Source organism: Macaca nemestrina, chromosome 1, assembly GCF_043159975.1.
Source record: "Macaca nemestrina isolate mMacNem1 chromosome 1, mMacNem.hap1, whole genome shotgun sequence".
In the NCBI taxonomy this organism is placed as follows: Eukaryota; Metazoa; Chordata; class Mammalia; order Primates; family Cercopithecidae; genus Macaca; species Macaca nemestrina.
In genome coordinates this window covers 5,960,234-5,982,925 of record NC_092125.1, presented here as the reverse complement: position 1 = coordinate 5,982,925, position 22,692 = coordinate 5,960,234, and the positions used below count along the sequence as shown (strand labels likewise).

The 22,692-nt window shown below is 40.4% G+C and overlaps 2 protein-coding genes and 1 pseudogene across 31 annotated transcripts in view; 1 reads left to right on the top strand and 2 right to left on the bottom strand.

The window, feature by feature from the left end:
* The window catches only part of LOC105474672 (centrosomal protein 170), a 128,195-nt gene extending 127,534 nt beyond the window's left edge, over positions 1 to 661 (bottom strand). For all 9 annotated transcript variants that reach the window (XM_011729492.3, XM_011729494.3, XM_011729495.3 and 6 more), the window contains exon 1: positions 522 to 661. The gene's annotated coding sequence lies outside the window, so the exon portion shown is untranslated. The remainder of the gene's footprint in view (positions 1 to 521) is intronic.
* Positions 662 to 837: 176 nt separating this feature from the next.
* Positions 838 to 22,692, top strand: part of LOC105474671 (SHH signaling and ciliogenesis regulator SDCCAG8) — a 253,094-nt gene continuing 231,239 nt past the window's right edge. For 18 of the 22 annotated variants that reach the window (XR_011607733.1, XR_011607735.1, XR_011607744.1 and 15 more), the window contains exons 1-4: positions 1,287 to 1,722; positions 13,705 to 13,870; positions 14,595 to 14,677; positions 18,252 to 18,365. Coding sequence is in view for 16 of the 22 variants with exons in the window: in XM_071069491.1 (XP_070925592.1) it covers positions 1,450 to 1,722; positions 13,705 to 13,870; positions 14,595 to 14,677; positions 18,252 to 18,365 (636 nt within the window). In the remaining 6 variants the exon portion in view is untranslated. Of the gene's footprint in view, positions 1,009 to 1,286; positions 1,723 to 13,704; positions 13,871 to 14,594; positions 14,678 to 18,251; positions 18,366 to 22,692 lie in introns of those variants that run through there. The other 4 variants (XM_071069480.1, XM_071069534.1, XM_071069513.1 and 1 more) reach the window with 4 other exon arrangements.
* On the bottom strand, positions 10,619 to 11,852 carry LOC139357025 (rRNA-processing protein FCF1 homolog; annotated as a pseudogene).

Sequence of the window (22,692 nt, the reverse complement as noted above, 5' to 3'; positions counted from 1 at the left end):
TCGCCAACGGCCTCACACCTCAAAACCAACCACACAAAAGGGATCGGCCCGCGGAACTGCTCCAATCGGGGAGAAATCCCTTCCCCAGCGACAGCGCAGCCATTCCCTCCAATGCTCCGCCCGCACCCCTCGCAAACTGCTACGGCGGAAGGGGGAGGGCTGCACAAAGCCAGGAGAAAGCTGAAAATGAGTCAATGCACTTAGGGGACGCGGAGGCGGCGGCAAGGGACTCGGGAAAGCCGGGGGGCCGCAGGACTGGAGCTCCCGAGGGCGGCGGGTGGGGGATGGGAAGGGTGGTCCCGTCCAGACCCCGGTCCTGGGCGGGCAGAGGGTGGGGGTGGCGGCGCCGCGCGGAGCATCCGGGAAGCGCCCCCTTCGCGGTCCAGCCCCGCAGCCCCGCACCCCCGCCCCGCGGCGGGCCGCGCCCGAGTCCTCGCTGCAAACCCGAGGAGCAGGACGTGGAAAAGCAGCCGCGGCGGCGGCTGCGGCGCCTACACCGAGCAGCCGATCGCATCACTTACCCCTCACAGTGGCGAGAGGGACCGGACGGGGGAGGCGGGGCGCGTCGCGTCCCGTGAGTCTCTCGCACGCCGTCCTCCCCCCACCTCGTCGTCGTCGCCGCCGCTGTTGTCGTCGCTGCCGCTGCGGTCGAGCTCCGGGGCCCTCAGCTCCGCTGGGCAATAACGTTATTCCACACACGCCCCACACATAGCGGTAACGGCAAAGAGCGGCTGCCTAGTGCGCAGGCGCCTCGGGAAAGGGCGAGGAGCCGGACCCTATCCCCTCCTCCTGCCCAGTTCCAACGATTCCTTACTGCGCAGGCGCCAGACACAGACAATGAAAAGGGGTTGTGCGAGGGTCTCACCCACACGTTTTTCCAGCTTGCCCACTGCGCAGGCGTGCCCCGAAAGACCAGCTAGAACAATGAAGAGGACCTCGGAGTTAGGTGGGACCGCAACCAACAAGGACTACAGTTCCCAGCGGGCAGAGCGCCAACTCCAAGTGGAGGTCCGGTTACTGGGCATGCTAGGAGTTGTAGTGTCGGCCGCCTTTACAATTTAGGCTGTTTGGAGGATTTAGAGCTTCTATTTCTTGAGGATTTATTCGACCGTTTAAAAAAATACCGCAACTGAAGCAGGGTTCAGAGGTTCCTCTCTGCGTCCTTGAGTAACCTAGGGATCAACTGCTGCATATTAGCAAATTCGAAGCGTCAAGGCCTTCAGTGAACCCTTTCTGTCATTTGGGGTGGTCCAGGCGGCAGAAGAGCGGGATGGAGGCGGGACTAAAACAGGCTGGGCTGGAGGAAAAGGGCGGGGCCTGCAAGCCTGTCTCTTGGCAACAGGCTCTGGCAGCCCAACCGTCCGAGCTAGCGCCTGGTGCGCAGTGGTCTCTGGGAATTGTAGTGTAGCTGGAAGGCTCTCAGGATTGTCGAGCTTGGAGGCGCTGAACATGAGGACTACAACTCCCGAGGTCCAACGCGAGGGCCAGTGGGTGGGAAGAGCCCCCACGAGCTTCGTGCGGGATTCTAGGCTCCCCTGTGACAGCCGCGGCAGGAAGCAGGCGGGCGCTCCGCGGCCACAGGCCTGCTGTTTTCGGAAGGGAGAAAGCTGGACATTTCCCCACGTAACTCCCAGCTCTGGGCCTAGAGTGTGTGCATGGCGAAGTCCCCGGAGAACTCTACCCTGGAGGAGATTCTGGGGCAGTATCAACGGAGTCTCCGGGGTGAGTTGCTCCAAACCTCTGTCCCTAGCCCCGAGGTGCCCAGGGCCTAGTGGGCGGGAGCGGACCAGGTGCGTCTCCTAACACCTGGGTCTGCCCCATCCAGGCTACAGAGGAGCAAGATGGATGTTTGCTGTGGTCTTCTGAGGAGGATGAAGTAGTTTGATTTAGTTTTTACAGTTAAGCAACGATGTTTCCTCAGATTCCCTTAGTTACCTGAATCAACTCCTTGATCTTGGCATCCTTCTCAACCAGCGACAGCAGAGACTCTTGGATAGCTCTATGTCATTTTTGCCCAGTTCCCATACTTTGTTGTTTAATCCAATAAAAGTCTGATGCACAGTTTTTACACATTTAAATTATGGCATAGTGGATTGAATGTGATTTATAGGATCCGTGGGGGGAAACACATAATAATTATTTTAATCACAACAGCCCCCATTTAATTGGTCTAGGCTATTTGCATACAGTAAATCATCTGCAGCTTACAACAGTTGTATGAATATTTTACACATGGGGAAATCGAAGCTCAGAGAGGTTGAATTACAGGCCAGAGCCCACACAGCTGGTTAGTTGCAGAGCCAGGTATTATCAGGCTTGTCTGTCTTCAAAGCCTATCTAATCAAGCCATAACTACTATTATCAAAATCTTATTAATTCAGATTGTCTTACCACATTACCCTATGAGCAAGTATCTGTACAAGTAATGTCTGTATTTATTTTCTTTTAAGCTCTGTTGGACTTAATGTCTGTACTTTTAGATGGCGCTGTCACCTTGGACAATATATATGACATCTAGAAATTTCGATTCTGTTATAATGGAAGTTATGGAATTGTCCATAGGGTTATTGTGGGGAGCAAATGAAATAATCCCATAAAGCAGCGATTTTAAGACTCCTTAAAATGTTTACCTATAGTAAGAAATAAATTTTATATGGGACATATGTGTACATATAAACTATAAGTTTCAGTGAAGAATTTTTATTCTACTAAATATAATAAACTCTGCTTTCTATTCTGTTGCATTTTCATAACCCTCTAAGTCATGACTGTTTAGGACATTTGGAATACTAAGTTATGAAGCATATGTTGTTCTGCATAATATGCCTACTATGTGTCAGTGCCTCCTACTATGTGTTAAGCATACCAGGTGCTAGACAGGCAGTAAGGAACAAGACAAAGTTCCTATCCCCATGGAGCTTCTAGATTAGTTGGGGAGAAAGACAACAAAAAATTGTAGATTACTATGATAGAAAATAAGGGTAAACATCACTGCTTACTAGACAAGCACTCATTAAATGTTAGTTGTTATTTATACTTGTTACTTAGAGCAAAGTGAAGGTTTTTCAATATTAGAAAGTTTATCTTTCCATGACTCTAGATTTTATAAGGGTTACTATGCATTGTTACATCGGTCAATTGTGTTACAAACTGTCAACATTCTCAGTATTCAAACTGCAGGAGTAAAAAAATTGGTTTTAATGAACACCTTCCTCAAGCTACTGATGTTTCAAGAGCTGTTAGATACAAAATAAACACTTGTAACTTTTCATATGGAAGCAAGAAAAATACTGTGCACAATGATATGAGTAATTTTAATTTTTAAGATTGGCAAACATTTTTTGTTTTCATTGAAAGTTTTTCCTGATGCTTCTCTTCCTTTGACCTTATTTTAAGCCTTTATATAATTGTTGGAGGCTATTTAACATTAGGCATTTTAACGCAGTAAAGGGGTTCCTTTTAAATTAATGTTATAGTAATATGTTTAATACTAGTGGTACTGCTTTCAATAATTACAGAATGAAGAGTTTTCATTCAAGGATAATACATTTTAAAATTAGTTTGAAATAAAATTTAAATTTAGTGTGATAACAATATAAGGTAGTGGAAACGTTTCACCAGGAGCGAATACAAGGGATAGAAAAAGTTAAACAACTTTAAAAAAATACATAGTCATAATTTTAACAGTGAATCGAGAAATGTAACCTGAAATGTTTATGGGCTTTTCAGGACATATCATTTATTTAGTAGCACTTTTATTTTTGTATGTTAGCTTGTATAACAGCTTCTGGAAGGAAACAAAGCAGAATTAACCCTGAACTTGAGTACAGTCAGAAGTTCTTCACAAATATAAATTGCCGTTTTTGAGTAGTATAATGTCATTTATTTATTTATTTATTTATTTATTTAGAGATGGAGTCTCGCTCTGTCATCCAGACTGGAGTGCAGTGGTGCCATCTTGGCTCACTGCAGCCTCTGCCTCCTGGGTTCAAGCAACTCTCCTGCCTCAGCCTCCCAAGTAGCTGGGATTACGGGCATGCGCCACCATGCCTGGCTAATTTTTGTATTTTTGGTAGAGACTGGGTTTCGCCATGTTGGTCAGGCTGCTCTGGAACTCCTGACCTCAAGTGATCCGCCCACTATAGCCTCCCAAAGACTGGGATTACAGGCGTGAGCCACCGCGCCTGGCGGATAATTCCCTTTAAAGTAAAATATTCTGTTTCTTAATAAACAATGCTGGAGTTATGTGGAAATTCCTTATTTTGAGTGTGCCTAATAATTTAAGAATTGTATTACTATGTAGTAAGATAAAATGCAGTTTAAAGTTCTGTGCCTTAATTTGTTTTGGTTTTGTTGGTTTGTTTGGTTTTGTCTACCCACCATTACTTCCCCAAAATGCCTTGCATAGTTTATGATTAATGGAAACTTAATAAACAGTCTGGTCTTTCCTCACCGGTTATTCCTCTGGCTTGTAAGTAACTGCACATGTAGTCACTACTAATATCCCTTCATTTGATATTTAGCTAGGAAGTAGCTGCATAAAAATGCAAAATGCTTTTCCTATTTTCCGTGATTGTACTTCCATTTTAAAAACATCTTTTCCTTATTTCTTTAATATTGGTACTATTATGGCATATCAATAATTTGAAGTTCTAATGTGAAAACTGAGTCAGCGTTTACTTTCTTGTTTTCAAAATGAGGTTGGGCGCGGTGGCTCACGCCTGTAATCCCAGCACTTTGGGAGGCTGAGGCGGGTGGATCACCTGATGTCTGGAGTTCGAGACGAGCCTGAGCAATATGGAGAAACCCTGTCTCTACTAAAAATGCAAAATTAGCCGGGTGTGGTGGCGGGCGCCTGTAATCCCAGCTACTCCGGATGCTGAGGCAGTAGAATTGCTTGAACCTGGGAGGCGGAGGTTGCGGTGGGCGGAGGTTGCGCCACTGCACTCCAGCCTGGGCAACAAGAGTGAAACTCTATCTCAAAAAAAGAAAAGAAAAGAAAAGAAAAAGATCTTTTCTGCATTTTTAAAATTTTGGTGCTATTATGGTATATCAAGAATTTGAAGTTGTAATGTGAAAACTGAGTCAGCATTTACTTTCTTGCTTTTAAAATGAGATCCTTGCCTCATTTTGACCCTGATGATCTTGGAGCAGCTCCACGTTCACCTTTCATCCATTCCCTTAACACTTTTCAGTGATTTGCTCTTTGAGTTCTCTAAGATATCTCTTGCTTTGGGTCGCCTATGCCCCTTTCCAAGAAATTGGAGACGTTTAATGATTCTTCTTCAAAACGAGAGTTCTGGCAGAAAAACCGGAAGGTTTTGTTGCCCCCACGTATCTGTTGTATTATTTCCTACACAGTAAATGGTCTGAAAGTTTCCAGTGTGGTTAAAAGTGGATATATACTGGGGATCCTGGGAACCACAGAATGTAATCTAGAACAGGGAGTGATTTGGGAGGTCTCTTGGCAGTATGGTTAGGTGTTCATTTATTCTACGGGCAGTTATAATTCAACACCCACAGAATGGCCGAGAACTACATTTGTAAGTGGGCAAGATAGCACATGCCCCTTCTCTAAATTCAATACATCATTGTATAAAGCCAAGAGGTATGAAATAAACTATTTCACAGCCAACAAAGGGTGAAAACAGCCCCAATCACAGGCAATCCAGGCTCTATTTTAAGTACTGCACACTTGAGTGAAAGGAGAAAAAATTGCTAGAAATGCAGTATCCTAGCCTTAATAGCGGAATCATGTCTCATCTCTTGCTACAGCATTGGGAATAGGTAACAGTTTTATCAGCATCACCTATATACATGACTCACCTATTCGCCTAATTCCTAGCCACCTTTGGTTGGGTGAGTATAAGGAAAAATGAAACAGACTTCTTGTATGACAGGAACTCATAATTTTGTATATACATTTTGCGTTTTGGTTTTACCCTTTCAACATTTTGGTGTTTCAGCCTTTAGATAAACTTATGGCAAGAGTGTGGTGGAGTCAGAGGAGAGGATGTGGAACTAGAAGCCAGGTCACTGAACTAACTTTTGCTTTGCTGACAACCATCTGTGTAACCTTAGGCAAGTGAAAGCAACTGTTCTTGGATTCCCATTTCCTCATCTGTAAAATGAAAAGTTTGGACTGGATGTGAGAATTATTGCCTTTAGGTGCCAAGCAAATGATCAAAAGGTATGATGGAGTCAGTGCAAGACATTAGAGAAATGATGAGGCTTATGGCCAAATTGGGCAATTTCTGCTTTTTCTCAAAACATTTCAGTTTCTTTCTTGCTCCCTCCCTCTTTGCTTCCTTTTTTTTTTTCTTCTCTCTTTTTCCCTCTTTTCCTCCCTCTTTTCTTCCAAGAAGGAAGCCAAGCGAAACACACCCAGAGCCTGACTCCCCTTTAGACACCACTCTCTGACGCTTTGATCATTAATGTTCTTCCCTTCAGCACTTGGTTGGATCAGATGAATGATAAGGGCTGTGTTTTTGTCTTATGGAAATGAGAGTAAGGAGTTGAACCAGGTACACAGAAAGTGAGCGGATGAATATGGAAGAGAATATACAATCTCGGGGATGGGCTTTATCTTTATGAATTGATGTAGTTCAAGAAAACCAAAGATAAGGTTGACTTTCTATGTTTTTCTTGTATATAATTAGCACATCTATCCAAATCCTGCAAAGTGGCTCACAATTGTAGAAGGGCTGTGTTAGTCTTACTGGCCAACAATTTGGTCAGTGTATTCGCCAGCAGTGATATCATCTGGCTGTCTTAAGAAAACGTGTGTAACTCAAATAAATGTTCGTGTTTTCTCAAAAAACTTGTATTTCTTTTTTCTTCTTTTTTGTTTTTCTCAAATGTTTTCTGGATTTTTAAATATTGTTTGCCATAAACACTATATATGAATATATATACATAAACATGAGGGGTTTTTTGCCAATAAAATTCAAATTACACATATTCATTTTTTGTTTTATATACTCATGTGGCTTTTCTCTCTCTCTCTTTTTTTTTTAATCTCGGCTTACCACAACCTCCACCTCCCGGTTTCAAGCGATTCTCCTGCCTCAGCCTCCCCAGTAGCTGGGTTACAGGCACGTGCCAACACGCTCGGCTAATTTTGTATTTTTAGTAGAGATGGGGTTTCTCCATGTTGGTCAGGCTGGTCTCGAAGCTTCCAACCTCAGGTGATCCACCTGCCTTGGCCTCCCAAAGTGCTGGGATTATAGGCATGAGCCACGGTGCCCGGCTTTTTTTTTCTTTTGAGACAGGGTCTTATTCTGTTGCCCAAGCTGGAGTGCAGTGACGTGATCTTGGTTCACTGCAACTTCTGCCTCCTGAGTTCAAGCAATTCTCCTGCCTCAGCCTCCCAAGTAGCTGTGATTACAGGTGCCACCACCACGCCTGGCTAATTTTTTTCATTTTTAGTAGACACAGGGTTTTACCATGTTGCCCAGGATGGTCTCGAACTCCTGGCCTCAAGTGATCCACCTGTCTTGGCCTCCCAAAGTGCTGGGATTACAGGCCTGAGCCATTGTACCTGGCCTCATGTGGCTTTTCTTAGTACTTTTAACTTTATGATCTTTTATTTTACTAGAACTTAAAAGTACAATCTCAAGTTTTCTTTCCTACTACTGATGAGATAAAATTGACAAAAGACAGGATTTAGCAATCAGAAAAGAAAGGAATGTTCTACAAGTAAATAGTTATCCCTGGAATAATCTAAATCAAAGCTATGTTTCAGTGTTAGGAGATTATAAGGGTACTTTTGCATGTTCTTTGTCAGAAATAGGAATAGGGTAAGTTTTTTTCAAACTGTTGAGATATGGGGAGTAATAATATTCTCTCTTGGGATGTTTAAAGACATCCCAAGATATTGCCAGTTTGTGCTAAGGTTTTCACCGTTTTACTTGATGATAACTCTTCTCAGAGTCCAAAAGTAGACAAGGTAGCTAGAAATGCCCTTGTGCACTGCCTAAAGCGACCCTGATGATGGCGGAACTTCAAAAAAGCCCACTGGATACTTAAAGGGATGGCCTGAGGGCAAATATTGCTTTTAGGCCCTGAAACAAAATTAAGCTAAATATGAATTCTGAGCTCTAGCTTCTGATGGATGTAACATCTATTCCTGACACCGGATCAGGTGTGTCCCATCGCGGCACTGTCGGTCTCAGGCTGTGCCCTCCCTACCAGCGCTCCTGTGGCAGAATAGCTCACTGTCACGCTCATTTTCCATCAAGAGGCGGCAACACTTACAATGTAGTAATGTGGTCAGTGTGATAGCAAGTCTCCCCTCAACACTGAAAACTCTTGTTTTATTGATCTTGTTTCATTGACTTGAAAACTGTCTTGTTTAATTGATCTCGTTTTATTGATTTTTTTTTTTATTGTCACAATTGGGGGTGGAGATGAGTGCTGCTGGCCTCTAGTAGGCAGAAGCCAGGGATGCTATTAAACTGACACAACACAGCCCCTTCCAACAGAGAATTATCACGTCCAAAATGTCAATAGTGCTGAGGTTGAGAAATCATGATCTAGAAGTACAGGTTTTGCTCGTAGACCTTGCTCTGCAAGAATCCTACTTTACAGTAATTACAAGTAAGGATATACAGATTGTATTTGCTGGTGATTCTACCTATGTTCTTTGCCAGCCTAGCTAGGTTTACTTCTTTTATCACTGGAAAGTGACAGGTGCATCAGTCCTCCCCGCTGGTGCCAAAGAAATACCAGGTGGATCCCTCAGAATGCATATAGCCAATCTCCTGGATTTGCCACCACCCATATATCTTTAATGATCTTCCAGATGTTGCTTTCTTAAGATGTTTACATTCTTTATCAGATTATCTTTTACCCCTGGCGCCAAGCACTTCAGCATATTTTCAGATATCAGAGTCTTAGGATAGTATTTTCTTTGAGATTTAAACAAAAAAAAATTCTACATAGTACTTGTAATCTCTTTCACAGTTGTAATTGCCTTTCACAAAGCTGACTTTGTCTGATTTTTTGCTTCTGCTGTTTATATCTTGGTAGTGCTACTTGTTGGTTCCTTCATAAACAGTGACAGCAATCTTCTGAACTAGGCTGAGGCCCAGTCAAGTGTGGACAGACATATGTATCTCTTATCTCACTGTGGTTTCATTTTTCTGCGTGTCTGCCCTAATCTAAGCTTGTACTGGGAGCTGCAGTGCATCTCGTGTCTCGGCCTAGGGAGGAATAGTTCATTGCATATTTTCTCAGAGACAGCTGGGCGCTTCGCAGGGAGTGGTCCCCCCTCCCTGTCACCAGGGCAATCTCTTTCACATCCCCCAGGACAGATGGAGAATGAAGAAATTAATAATTCACAGTGTGTATATAAGTGGTGATTCGTCCTAGACTGAAATGTACTTGCATTTTGTTCAAAAACATCTTGATGAAGAGAGGCCCAATGGTGAACTAAGAGTTAGAACATAGGAAGTAGGGAAACTCTACTAAGAAAATGGACAAGACAGGCCAGGCAGGGTGGCTCACGTCTGTAATCCCAGCACTTTGGGAGGCTGAGGCGGACGGATCACCTGAGGTCAGGAGTTTGAGACCAGCCTGACCAACATGGAGAAACCCTGTCTCTACCAAAAATACAAAATTACCCCGGTGTGGTGGTGCATGCCTGTAATCCCAGCTACTCGGGAGTCTGAGGCAGGAGAATCCATTGAACCTGGGAGGCGGAGGTTGCAGTGAGCCGAGATTGTGCCATTGCACTCCAGCCTGGGCAACAAGAGTGAAACTCTGTCTCAAAAAAAAAAAAAAGAAAAAAGAAAATGGACAAGACAGACTGAAATTAGCCAGCAGCCATTAGCTCAGGTACCGTTTAAGTGCTCATTGTACTGATTGATGTTTGGATAGTGCATTAGCAGAAATATTATTTACTTGCACTTACTTTCATGTGATCTGTAGGACTCAGGGGTCCTGTTTGTGTCTATAGTCATAGTTAAGTTTATAGTCAGTTCCTGGTTGGTGCTGGGGAAAAGAAATCAGGATGCATTCATCGTGAAATACCCTTACTCTCCTCTCAGGAGAGAAGAGGAAATGAGCGTGTTCTCTCTCTTGGTTAGAAACAGATAAAACTGTGTCCCATTAGCAATTGGATAGGAAACGATAACTGGAACCTTCTGTCTAATCTGGTTTCCTTAAATGTACGGAGCAGATAACTGCATCTGGGGAGTAGTGCTCTTAGTAAGGGTTATGGGGGCTTCAGTTGCAATGGCTCCAGTTGAAGAGCCATGGGATTTTCATCTGTCCTGAATCATCTGAGTGTTATTCTTCTTCAGATTAACTGGGTTTATCTGTTACAGTATATAATTATGTTGCTTTGTTATATATTTGAAAAGCACTTAGCATGTTTTGAAATGTAGCGCTGAAGTGACTTTAAAATGTCAACTCTGTAGTTTTAGTTTTAGGGCACAGTTCTTGCAAATTCCTGCTTTTCCTCTCTGTCTCTAGTACCTCTGAAGTCAGTAGTTGCAAACAAACAACCTTAAAGCCTTTTGTATCACTTTTCTTTGGGATAGTTGTTGAATTCAATAGTTCATTATTTCACATAATATTGTGTTCATAGTACAATTTAACATGTAGTCTTTGAATGTTATAAATTCTAAAAGATTAAACAAGAATATTAGAAAAGGAATGAAAAGTGCCCTTAAAATGCTGCCCTAGGCTGGGCACGGTGGCTCACTCTTATAATCCCAGCACTTTGGGAGGCCAGGGTGGGCGGATAACCTGAGGTCAGGAATTCAAGACCAGCATGGCCAACATGGTGAAACCCCGTCTCTGCTAAAAATACAAAAATTAGCTGGGTGTGGTGGCAGGTGCCTGTAATCCCAGCTACTCGGGAGGCTAACGCAGGAAAATCGCTTGAACCTGGGCGGTGGAGGTTACAGTGAGCCAAGATCACTCCAGCCTGGGGACAACAGTGAGACCCCCTCTCAAAAACAAAAAAAAAAAAAAAAAGAAAGGAAATATACATAATAGGAATTCCAGGAATCTTATGGATTCTTCTTTTTAAGGTCCCGGTCACCGGGCGTGGTGGCTTATGCCTGTAATCCCAACACTTTTGGAGGCTGAGATGGGCGGATCACCTGAGGTTGGGAGTTTGAGACCAGCCTGACCAACATGGAGAAACCCCGTCTCTACCAAAAAAATGCAAAATTAGTCGGGTGTGGTGACAGGTGCCTGTAATCCCAGGTACTCGGGAGGCTGAGGCAGGAGAATCGCTTGAGGTTGTGGTGAGCTGAGATTGCACCACTGCACTCCAGCCTGGGCAGCAAGAGTGAAACTCCCTCTCAAGAAAAAAAAAAAAGTCCCAGTGAACTGTGGGCACAATGTAACACTTACACACTTAGGCTGAGTTACTCTCTGTACTAGGCAGTCATGTGCATAGGTTCCTTTGTGTGTTCATGGTAATCGTTCAAATCTTGGATCCTTGGCGATCCTTAGAGCCACTCAATACTTCTGCCCCAATTTCTCAATTTCAGCCATTACACAATCAGTTATCCAAGGGATACACTTGGCATACAGACAGTCCATCATTGACTGCACTAAGTCCAATTTGACTTTTATGGAAAAGTTGATAAAGTTGGTATCAACGAGGATGTGGTAAGGTGGGCCCAGCTGTGTATTATATTGGAAAAATAAGCAGGAAGGGTGTTGGGGAACTTCTCTTTCCTTTAACGCGCTGGGATCCTTCTTTTCTTTCTCTTTAGGTTTTACTCTGTACTTTTCTTTAAGCTTCCGATCTCTGAGACTAAGCATTCACTTCATGGTTGCATAGTTCCTTTTTTTTTTTGCTTCCTCATGGTGATGCCACACTCCTGTTTCATCCATAATCACCAACGGTGCAATACTTTTACCTGGTATACATTTTTATGTTAGTCAAACTGTCTCTGTCCTTTCTAATAGATTCAATAAAGATAAGTGTTTTATTCGTGGATTTAAGGGCATAAATCTGAAGCTACATGAACTGAATTGCTTATCGTGTAACACTTGATTTTCCTTTTGCATGACCAAATCTCTTTTCTACTCTATTTTCTAATACTAAGTTATTGTAAAATTGTCACGGTTTCATATATTCCCAAAACCAGGAATGTGTCTTATCTGAACTTCCTTAAACTCACGATGAGTCAGAGGAGGCCAGTCTTCATTAGTAATCAGCACCAAATTCATTTCAAAGAAAGATCTGTGTGGACATAGGATTGGTATGGAGAAAAATATGGTGATAAATTAACTGTGTCTCTTGTGGAGTTGAGTAATAGAATTTCATTGTCGAACCCTGACCTGAGATACATGTTTTCTTTTATCAAAGTAGAAAATGAGTTGCTGTAAGTAAAGAAACTGTTTTAGATATTGTGTAACATGGAGATTTTTTTTTTCTATTAAGTACTAATATTGCTTTTGTTTCTGTTCCAAACTTTGAAATCAATGCACTTGGAGAAAATGGAAACTACTTTTCAAGGTCCTACAGAATAGATGTTTATGAATATATTTTCCTGCATGATTGGTAATGAATCAGGTCTCTTTCGTGCCATTGCAGTTAGAGGGCCTCTGGTGCTAGAGTCCTCTGGAGGACTGGGCTGTCGGAGTGGGGGCCGCGGGGTGCGTGCGGGGAGGGCTTTTCTCTTTCTTCACGGGGTCTCAGGGCCTCTCGTTTCCTCTCCACGTATGCTCTTCCCAGGTCTCTCCAGCAGGGTAGCCAGGTATCTTACATAGGGCTCCCAAAAGCAAACATTCCAAGAGGAAGCAGGAGCTGCCAGTCCTTTTAAAGACGAGGCCTGGGTCTGACATGGTGTGACTTTTATTGCATTCTATTGGTTAATGCAGATTACGGGCCCCGTCAGTTTCAGATCAGAAGACAACAAGGGAATGAGGCTGGGTTCCTTGGAGGCTATTTTTTTTTTTTTTGAAACAGAGTCTCGCTCTATTGCCAGGCTGGAGTGCAGTGGTGTGATCTCGGCTCACTGCAACCCCTTGGAGGCTGTTTTTAGAGATGAACTATCACAGTAATATACCTTAAAAATGCTTCATTTTAGACAGTTTTTGTGTGTTGTAGGGGTGGTCAGTTGCGCTAACCAAGAATCTATGAGATGTGGTTAGCCAGCAGTATATCAGAAGAGCTGTACTACCGGGGCTGCCACTCTAAGCACTTCAGCTATGCAAATTTTGATCAAAACTAAGCCAGACATGTGGATGTTTCTTGGTGGGGGAGGAATTTCCTGTCCCCAGGGACAATGAGGTTTCCCTAGGTTGGAACTGGGTGTGATGCAGTCCCTCTTGCTGGCTCTTCCCACATCCCCACTGCTCCTCCCGTCCTCCTCTGTCTCCAGGTTGGTAGAGGAGTCAGGCATGAGGGGAAGGAGAGCACTTCCCTTAGCAAGTTATCGTTTAATGGGAGCTGGTGGGAAGAGTTCTATCATTTAATACTCCTTGCTGGTGGTGCTATATGTAGTGAAATCAACTGCGACAGTGATAGGGACCTTAGAGATCATCAAGTCCTACCTCTACACCATGAAGTTAATCTTCTCTCACCATCTCTGGCACATCCCTCAGCAAGCTAGAAACAGAACTCTGCGTTTTTTCCATAAAGTACGAGAAATAATGATTTCACCTTTAAAAACTGCCTTCTTGAGCAAGTGTCCATTTGGTCACCCAGATTTCATTGGTCCTAACTTTCATCAGGTTGTTCTTGCAGAACGTGCCAGTAGAAGCATTCACCAACTGAAATGTGCCCTGAAAGAAGGTGATGTCACTATTGGAGGAGATGCACCAAATCTTTCTTTTAGCACCAGTGTGGGAAATGAGGATGCCAGGACAGCCTGGCCCGAATTACAACAGAGCCATGCTGGTGAGTATGAAAGTCAGTCCTAGCCTGAATGATGCATAGTGAATTTTTTAAACTCCGTAGAATAATAAGTCCTTTCATTCTTCGTTCTGCTGCTATGATGTTATTCCTGAAACACAAATCAGATAATTTAATTCCCTTGCTTAATCTTTTTTTCTTTGACTTCCCAATGCCTATAGGCGAAAGTCCGAAATTCTTAGTTACAAAATAACAGTGTTTTCCTAAGATAGCTCCAACCTGCCTCTTTGGCTCATCTTTGTGTACTTCTCATGTTAATCATCCATCTCACAACTCATATTCTAGTTATAATGACCTCCTCGCTATGCTTTTATGCTTTGACATGTGCAGTGCCTTCTAATTGGAATTTTTCTTATCCTTTTCTGCTTGGTGAACTCCTTCCTGTTCGTCCTTGCAGTGTTATCTCCTCTGTGAAAACAAGCACAATTAGGTGCTTCCTCTTCTTGTAGCACAGTGCACAGCTCTAGGTCTACATACAAACTTATTTTATATCAGTGTCTCTCTCTTCATTGCTAGATTCTTAGCACTTAAGGGGTAGAAATTCTTTTTTTTTTTTTTCTGATGTTGGTCTTTGTATCCCCAGTTGATAGCAGAATTCTTGATAGATAATATATATTTCAGCAATTTTTATTAGTTGGAAAGATGGATGGGTGGTAAGAAACCATGGATCTCAAATAAGGTTAATAACCCCTCTGCTTTTGCTCTATAGTTAATCAGCTCAAAGATTTGTTGCGCCGACAAGCAGATAAGGAAAGTGAAGTATCTCCATCAAGAAGAAAAATGTCCCCTTTGGTAAGTATCAGCTTTTCCAACTTGACAAAGCATTCCTATGTTTTAGTGTACTGTGTCATTTTGTAGTACATGTTGCAGAAAGAATTTAAGCATGGCATGCTAATAGTGAAAAACATTAAAAGTAATTCTTTTCCCTCTGATGATTTTGGCTGAAAAAATAGATTTCCATGGCAGAGGGAATCTTGATATTTTTAATTTATTATTCACTTGGAAAATGGGAGCAAGGGAATAGTTGGGAGAATTTATTTTGCAACTGTTAGCAAAATATGTAATACAAATATATAATATATAATAAATTAATATAAATTATATAAGTCAAAGGAGAATATATGTAAAAGATAAACTAATGATTTTAGTAATTTCTTTTTTAGAGGGCCATATCTATCATCCATCATTTTTAGAAGTTACTTAATTATAATTGTAGCCCACCTTTGTAATATTTTAAAATTTTGAATGTCAAAATAATACATTTTGTTTTTAATTAATTAATTTTTTTGAGATGGAGTCTCATTCTGTCGCTCAGGCTGGAGTACAGTGGCATGATCTTGGCTCACTACAACCTCTGCCTCCCCGGTTCAAGTGATTCTCCTGCCTCAGCCTCCCTAGTAGTTGGGATTACAGATGTGCACTACCACACCAGGCTAATTTTTTGTATTTTTAGTAGAGATGGGGTTTCACCGTATTGGCTAGGCTGGTCTCAAACTCTGAACCTCAGGTAATCCACCTGCCTCGGCCTTCCAAAGTACTGGGATTACAGGCATGAGCCACCGCACCCGGCCTCAAAATAATATGTTTTAATATGTAATGTTCTATGTGTTAAAATATATGGTTATAAAATTGTATGATATATAAGAAGTGGTGCTGTATTTCTTCTGAGGCTGTTTTTTATTGCTTTGACAGAGTATATTATTCCTGATTAAAGCATTTTATATGCTAAAGGCTGAGATAGATGTGAGTGAAAGAACTCTGAACCAGATTTAAGTGGCCAAAATAATAGTCAAGGGCTTAGTTCTATCTAAGATCTATCACATACTCTCTAGGATATTGTGCCTGTCTCACGGAGTTTTTGGAATAACAAGATAAGATTACATACTTAAAATTCTTTAGAAACCTATGAAGTGTTACACAAACATAACATGTCAGAGCAGCAACCTCGCATTTTCAATGTGTTTTATAGTTCAATACAATGCCTATATGCTGAAAAGTATGGAGACATGTTACTTTCTTTTCTTCACCACTGAAATGTCAGAATATCACTCCCATAAGAACACTTCATTCCAGGCTGACACAAACTTTTAAGCTTAATTCCAACTTTAGAGAAATGTACTTCATATGCATATTCAATATTTATAGATATAGATTTTATAATTTTAATAAAACATCTCATTATTTAATGAATTTATTACTATTGACGTCTGGTTTCTAGCATGCTCTTAAGCACACACTGGTGGAATGCTTTTAAGTCTACCTAGATGCAGTTGCTTTTTCTGTTGAATACTCAGACATGCTTATTCATTTTTTAAAGCATGAGCAAGTGATATTATGGAGCTTATTGAATCCAGGCAGGCTGGAAGACCTTCATTAAGAGAATCAGTTTAGTACATACAGAGTACACTTTAAAATATACAAGTCTATTTATATGGAGCTGTGTAAAAGAATGGAACTTAGACTCTAAATGTATATAGCCTACATGTAATAATTATAAACCATAATAGTAATAATTAGCTTTTTAAGATTATACCCTTAGAATGCACTTTCATAGCCAGTATAACGTATTAGAAATACATGCATATATTGAGAGTAAAACTGAGGCACTATTGAGATGGAAAAGAAGTTATTACTTACTGTCTTAAAATGTAGATATCCAAACTAAAGCCCTTTAAAGTAGACACAAATGATTTCAGGTGAACGTTTTTCATACAATATTAGCTTGAGCTTTTTATTTTTCACATTGACTTCCTGCTGTATACTCATAGTAGTAATTTATATTTGCTTACCTTCTGAACCTATTTCTATTAATGGAGGATGATTCTAATTGTTTGATTTCTACTCATGACAGATAATTCATTTAATTAGAGTTACTTTGGTTTTTAAATATCTTCAATACACCAAAAAGCAGAGCTCTATTTTATTTTATTCTGCCATGGTAGCTGGTGCTTGGTTATCGTTTAAAATTTCTGCTGTGCTGAGAAAGAGAACAGCTGAGAAACAGACACTGTGTCTCATTTCAAGCTTTCCTCTGGGTTTGTTTAACTGGGTGACCCTTGTTTTCCCTTTTCCTGATTTCCTCATCCTTTTAAAAAAAAATCATGTGATGTGTATATGATTTTACAAACTATATCACAGTCACTTTAAGATAAGGTAAGATATACATTAGCAGTAAGTTCCAGGAATGCTACAGAGCTAAAATAACATTAGTGTTTTTTTTGAAATCTCTTCGTTGGACCCCTCAACGAAAAAAGTAGTCAAACTACTTCAGGGCTCTACTCCTGGAGGTTCTATGCTCCAGAGCGGCATACGCTTGAATTGCCTTCAATACTAGAGTCAAAAATCGAAAACTATGTTTTGCTAATGTATCCTTTTTGAGATGGAATTTTATCGCATTGACACAGGCTTGGCATCAAAGAGTTCCTAAAGAATCTCTCCCTCACGGAGCTGCTGCAGTTTTAGCTAGCAAATCCTCTTCCATGGCAGTTTCTTGGAGAGAGTTGTCCCTTGTATCTCAGCATTACTGAATGGAATGTTGTTTTTCCAATTTGTTAAAATCGTTCATTCCAAGCCAGTTATACTACTGCTACCCCAGCATTTTTCCATTCACTATATGTGCTTTTTATAACCACTTTCACCATCCATCTTAAAAAACAAAATGATATTCACGTCCGTGAATCTTGTGTATTTGTGGAATTTATAGGATAGAGAAGCAAGTATTTGTGTTAGTCCATTCTCGTGTTGCTATAAATAAATACCTGAGGCTGGGTCATTTATTTGAAAAAGAGGTTTAATCAGCTCATGGTTCTGCAGGCTGTATAGGAAGTGTGGGACTGGCATCTCATTCTGGTGAGGGCCTCAGGATTCTGCAGGCTGTATGGGAAGTGTGGGACTGGCATCTCATTCTAGTGAGGGCCTCAGGAAACTTTCAGTCATGGTGGAAGGTAGAAGGGGAACAGGCTTTTCATGTGGTGAGAGCCAGAGCAAGAAGTGAGGAGAGGTGTCACATTCTTTTAAACAACCAGATCTCACCAAAACTCAGAGCAAGAACCCATTATCATGAGGATAGCACCAGCACCGAGGTATTCATCCATTCATCATGACCTAAACACCTCCCACCAGGCCCCACCTCCAATGCTGGGGGCTGCATTTCAACATGAGGTTTGTGGGGGATAAGCATCCGAACTATATCAAGACTGTAAGCTACATTGCGATCAATTATATGTTTATATCACATCAATGCACAATTGAGTATGGAGAAGGTAACAACTGATTCTTTGCTAAATCCAAACATGCTTAATTTGCTTTTTAAAAATTATGTATGTATGTATGTATGTATGTATTTATTTATTTATTTTTGTCATAGAGGTCATTAGAACATGAGGAAACCAATATGCCTACTATGCACAACCTTGTTCCTATTATTAATGACCAGTCTCAATATATTCATCATTTAGAGGCAGAAGTTAAGTTCTGCAAGGTAAGTTTCTCATTAAGAATTTAAAACTAAATAAATTAAAGCTTATATTAACTATACATTGTATACAAATTTGCTACTATAAATCTTCATGTTTGTAGCAAGGCATTGACAATTGCTATTCTTACATGATTGAGAGACTGATGTGTCACAAGAGCTTGTCAGACTTGGGAATGATGCTCTTGACCATACCATTTCTGATTGCTTGATTTCGCAGTAGTTCATTACTATGTCTAATGATTTCATAATATGCTCTCATATTTCAGAAGTTTTCCTTCTCACCCCACTTGCTGTAACCCAGCAAATGGCAAATGCTTTAGAATACAAATAGCAATCATTCTCCCGCACTTGTCAACCTATTGGGGCAGGGGTACAATAATCAGGGATTCTAAACTGGCAAGACCAGTTCTTCTCCACTGTCAGTATTAGGGCTCTTACTTTGACTTTGAATGAGAATGGTTCATAGGGTACTGACAGTAGTGATCAAGAAACCAAACACATCATATATAGCTTGTGACACTAGAGGGTTATATGCTCAACTGTGTGCAGTTTACTAATGTCATTAATGCTAATAGAGCCTTTTCATCTCCCCAAAGTATGTCGTGTTTTACTTCTTTTCTTTCTCTCCCTCTTTCTTTCTTTCTAGTTTCAGTGTATTAGATTGTACAATATTTTTATAGGAATTACTGATATCTCTTGTATCATGTTTTTACATATAGTGTATGATATTATGTATTATATTGTTGACATTTTAAGATGATGCAAGGCCAGTATGTAACTTAAGGAGGCTTTAGATGTTTCACTCTCCTGATTTTACCAGGGAATTTCTGATCTTAACATGTAATTTCCTGTTCTTGGAGGACACAGTCATTAATATACAGGTGGTCTTGGATTACCAGTAAAGCTGAAATAATATCCTAGGAACTATTTCATTAACAAGGCTCTATTAATCCCTAAGATGTTGTGGATAAAACTTGAAAGATATAAAGCAGAATGTATTTACCATCTACTTGGGAAGACAGAACTATTCCCTATTAACACCATAAGCAGCACATTAGAGAATATAGTATAGGCCTTTACTTCTTGGTATAAGCTATAATTATAATAAGAGAAGAAAGTTAGGAAAAGCTAATGTCTTTGGGAATGTTTTTATGGGAGAGAGAGATCTTGAACCGGTCTTTTTTTTTTTCAATTTTTAAAATTTTACTTTATGCTCTAGGGTACATGTGCAAAACGTGCAGGTTTGTTACATATGTATACATGTGCCATGTTGGTGTGCTGCACCCATTAACTCGTCATTTACATTAGGTATTTCTCCTAATGCTATCCCTCCCCTCACCCCCCACCCCACAACAGGCCCCGGTTTGTGATGTTCCCCTTCCTGTGTCCAAGAGTTCTCATTGTTCTCCATATCCTCATTAGCATTTGGTGTTGTCAGTGTTTTAGAGTTTAGCTGTTCTAATAGATGTGTAGTGGAACTTCATTGCTGTTTTAGTTTCAATTTCCTGATCACAAATGACGCTGAGCATCTTTTCATGTGCCTATATTCCACCTATATCACGTCTTTGAGTGAGGTGTCTGTTCAGGTCATTCACCCATTTTTAAAATCAGGTTGTTCGTTTTTTTATTGTTGAGTTTTAACAATTCTTGTTGTATTTTGGATGCCAATCCTTTATCAGATATGTCTTTTTCAAGTATTTTCTCCCAGTCTTTGACTTGGCATTTACTTCTCTTAACAGTGTCTTTCAATGAGCAGAAATTTTTAATTTTAATGAAGTTTAACTTACCAATTTTTTCTTTCATAGATTGTACTTTTAACTTTGCATTTAAAAATTTATTACCAAATCCAAGTTCACTATATTTTCTCCTTTCTTCTTCTAGGTATTTTATAATTGTTTATTTTACATTTAGATCATGTTTGAAGGACAGTTGTCCATATTTTGGGGTCTGTTTCTGGGCTATCCTGTTCCATTGATTTACTTGTCAATTCTTTTGCCAGTATCACTCTATCTTGATTACTGTAGCTTTATATTAAGTCTTGAAGTTGGGTAATATCAGGACTCCAATTTTATTCTTCTTCAATATTGTGATGAGTATTCTGGGACTTTTTTGTCTCCCTGTAAACTTTAGAATCAGTTTGTTGATATCCATAAAATAGGATTTGGATTGGAATTGTGTTGGATCTATTGATCAAGTTGGGAATAACTGGCATTTTGATACTATTGAATATTCCTATCCATGAACATGGAATATCTCTATTTACTTAGATCTTCTTTGATTACTTTAATCAGTGTTATGGTTTTCCTCAAATAGATCTTCTACAAATTTTGTGAGATTTATACCTATTTTATTTTATTTTATTTTATTTTATTTTATTTTTGAGACACAGTCTCGCTCTGTCATCCAGGCTGGAGTGCAATGGTGCAGTCTCGGCTCACTACAACCTCTGCCTCCTGGGTTCAAACAATTCTTCTGCCTCAGCCTCCTGAGTAGCTGGGACTACAGGCATGCGCCACTACACCTGGCTAATTTTTGTATTTTTAGTAGAGATGGGGTTTCACTACGTTAGCCAGGTTGGTCTCGAACTCCTGACCTCATGTTCCACCCGCCTCGGCCTCCTAAAGTGCTGGGATTACAGGCATGAGGAACTGTGCCCAGCTACCTATTTCATTTTTTAGTGTAAATGGTATTATGTATTTAATTTCAAATTCCAATGATTTATTGCTAATATAGAAGAAAACAATTGACTTTGTGTATTGACCTTGTATTCTGCAACCTTGGTATAAGTCACTTATTAGGTCCAGCATTTTTTGTTGATTCTTTGGGATTTCCTCATCAACAAGCATATTATCCGCAAACAAAGACAGTGTTATTTTCTCCTTTCCAATATGTTTAGATTTTGTGTTTTTTACATTTTTCATTTATTTTTCTAATTAATTGTTTTGAGATAGGGTCTTGCTCTATTGTACAGGCTGGAGTGCAGTGGCATGATCATGGCTCACTGTAGCCTTGACATCCTGGGCTCAAGTGATCCTCCTACCCCAGCCTCCCTGGTGGCTGGGACCACAGATGCACACCATCATGCTTGGCTATTGTTTTATTATTATTACTTTTTGTAGAGTTGAGGTCTCATCATGTTGCCCAGGCTGGTCTTGAACTCCTGGGCTCAAACAGTCCTCCTACGTAGGCTTCCCAAGGTGTTGAGATTATAGGCTTTAGTAAATGTGCCCAGCCAGATTTTATTTTTTTTAATTGTCTTATTGCATTAGCTAAGACTTTTGGAATGATGTTGAATGGTTGTGAGAGGGGCCATCTTTACCTTGTTCTTGATCTTAGTGGGAAACTGCTTTCTTACCATAAGGTATGTTAGCTATAGGTTATTTGTAGATGTTCTTTATCAAGTTAAGAGTGTTTCCCTCTATTCCTAGTTACTGAGAGTATAGATGCCTCTCGACTTACAATGGGATTGTGTCGTGATAAACTCATTGTAAATTGAAAATGCATTTAATATACTATAGAATATTGGTTGTTTACGCCTGTGATTGCACGGCTAACTGGGAGCTACAGCTCACTGCCACTGCTGCTGCCCAGCATCATGAGAGAATATTATACTGCATATTGCTAGCTTGGGAAAATATCAAAATTTGAAACTTGAATTATGGTTTCTACTGAATGCATATTGCTTTTGCAGCATAATAAAGTCAAAAAAATCATAAGTCAAACCATCGCAACTGAGGGACCATCTGTGTTTATCATAGATGGCTGCCGCATTTTGTCAAATGCTTTTCCTGCATCTACGGTTAAAATTATGATTTTTCTTCTCTACATTGTTGATGTGACATTAACTGATCCTCAAATGTCGAACCAATGTTGTGTAATTAGAATAAGTCTTACTTTATCCTGGTGTAGAATTCTTTTTTACATTGTTGGATTTGATTTGCCAGTATTTTGTTGAGGATTTTTTCATCTACGTTCATTAGAGATATCGATCTGTAATTTTCCACTTGTTTTCACTTGGTTTGGGTATTAGGTTAATGCTGGCCTCATAAAATAAGTTAGCAAATACTTCCTCTTGAATTTTATGAAATACGTTATAGATAATTGGTATAATTTCTTTCTTAAATATTTGGTACAATTCACTAGTGAACTTATCTGGACCTGGTGCTTTCTGTTTTGAAAGGTTGCTAATTGTTGATTTAATTTTCTTGATAAATATAGGTTTATTCAGATTATTCTTCCCTCTGTGAGTTTTCATGGATTGTGTCTTATAAAGAAATGGTGCGTTTCATCTAAGTGACTAAATTCATGATCATGGAGTTGTTCATAGTAT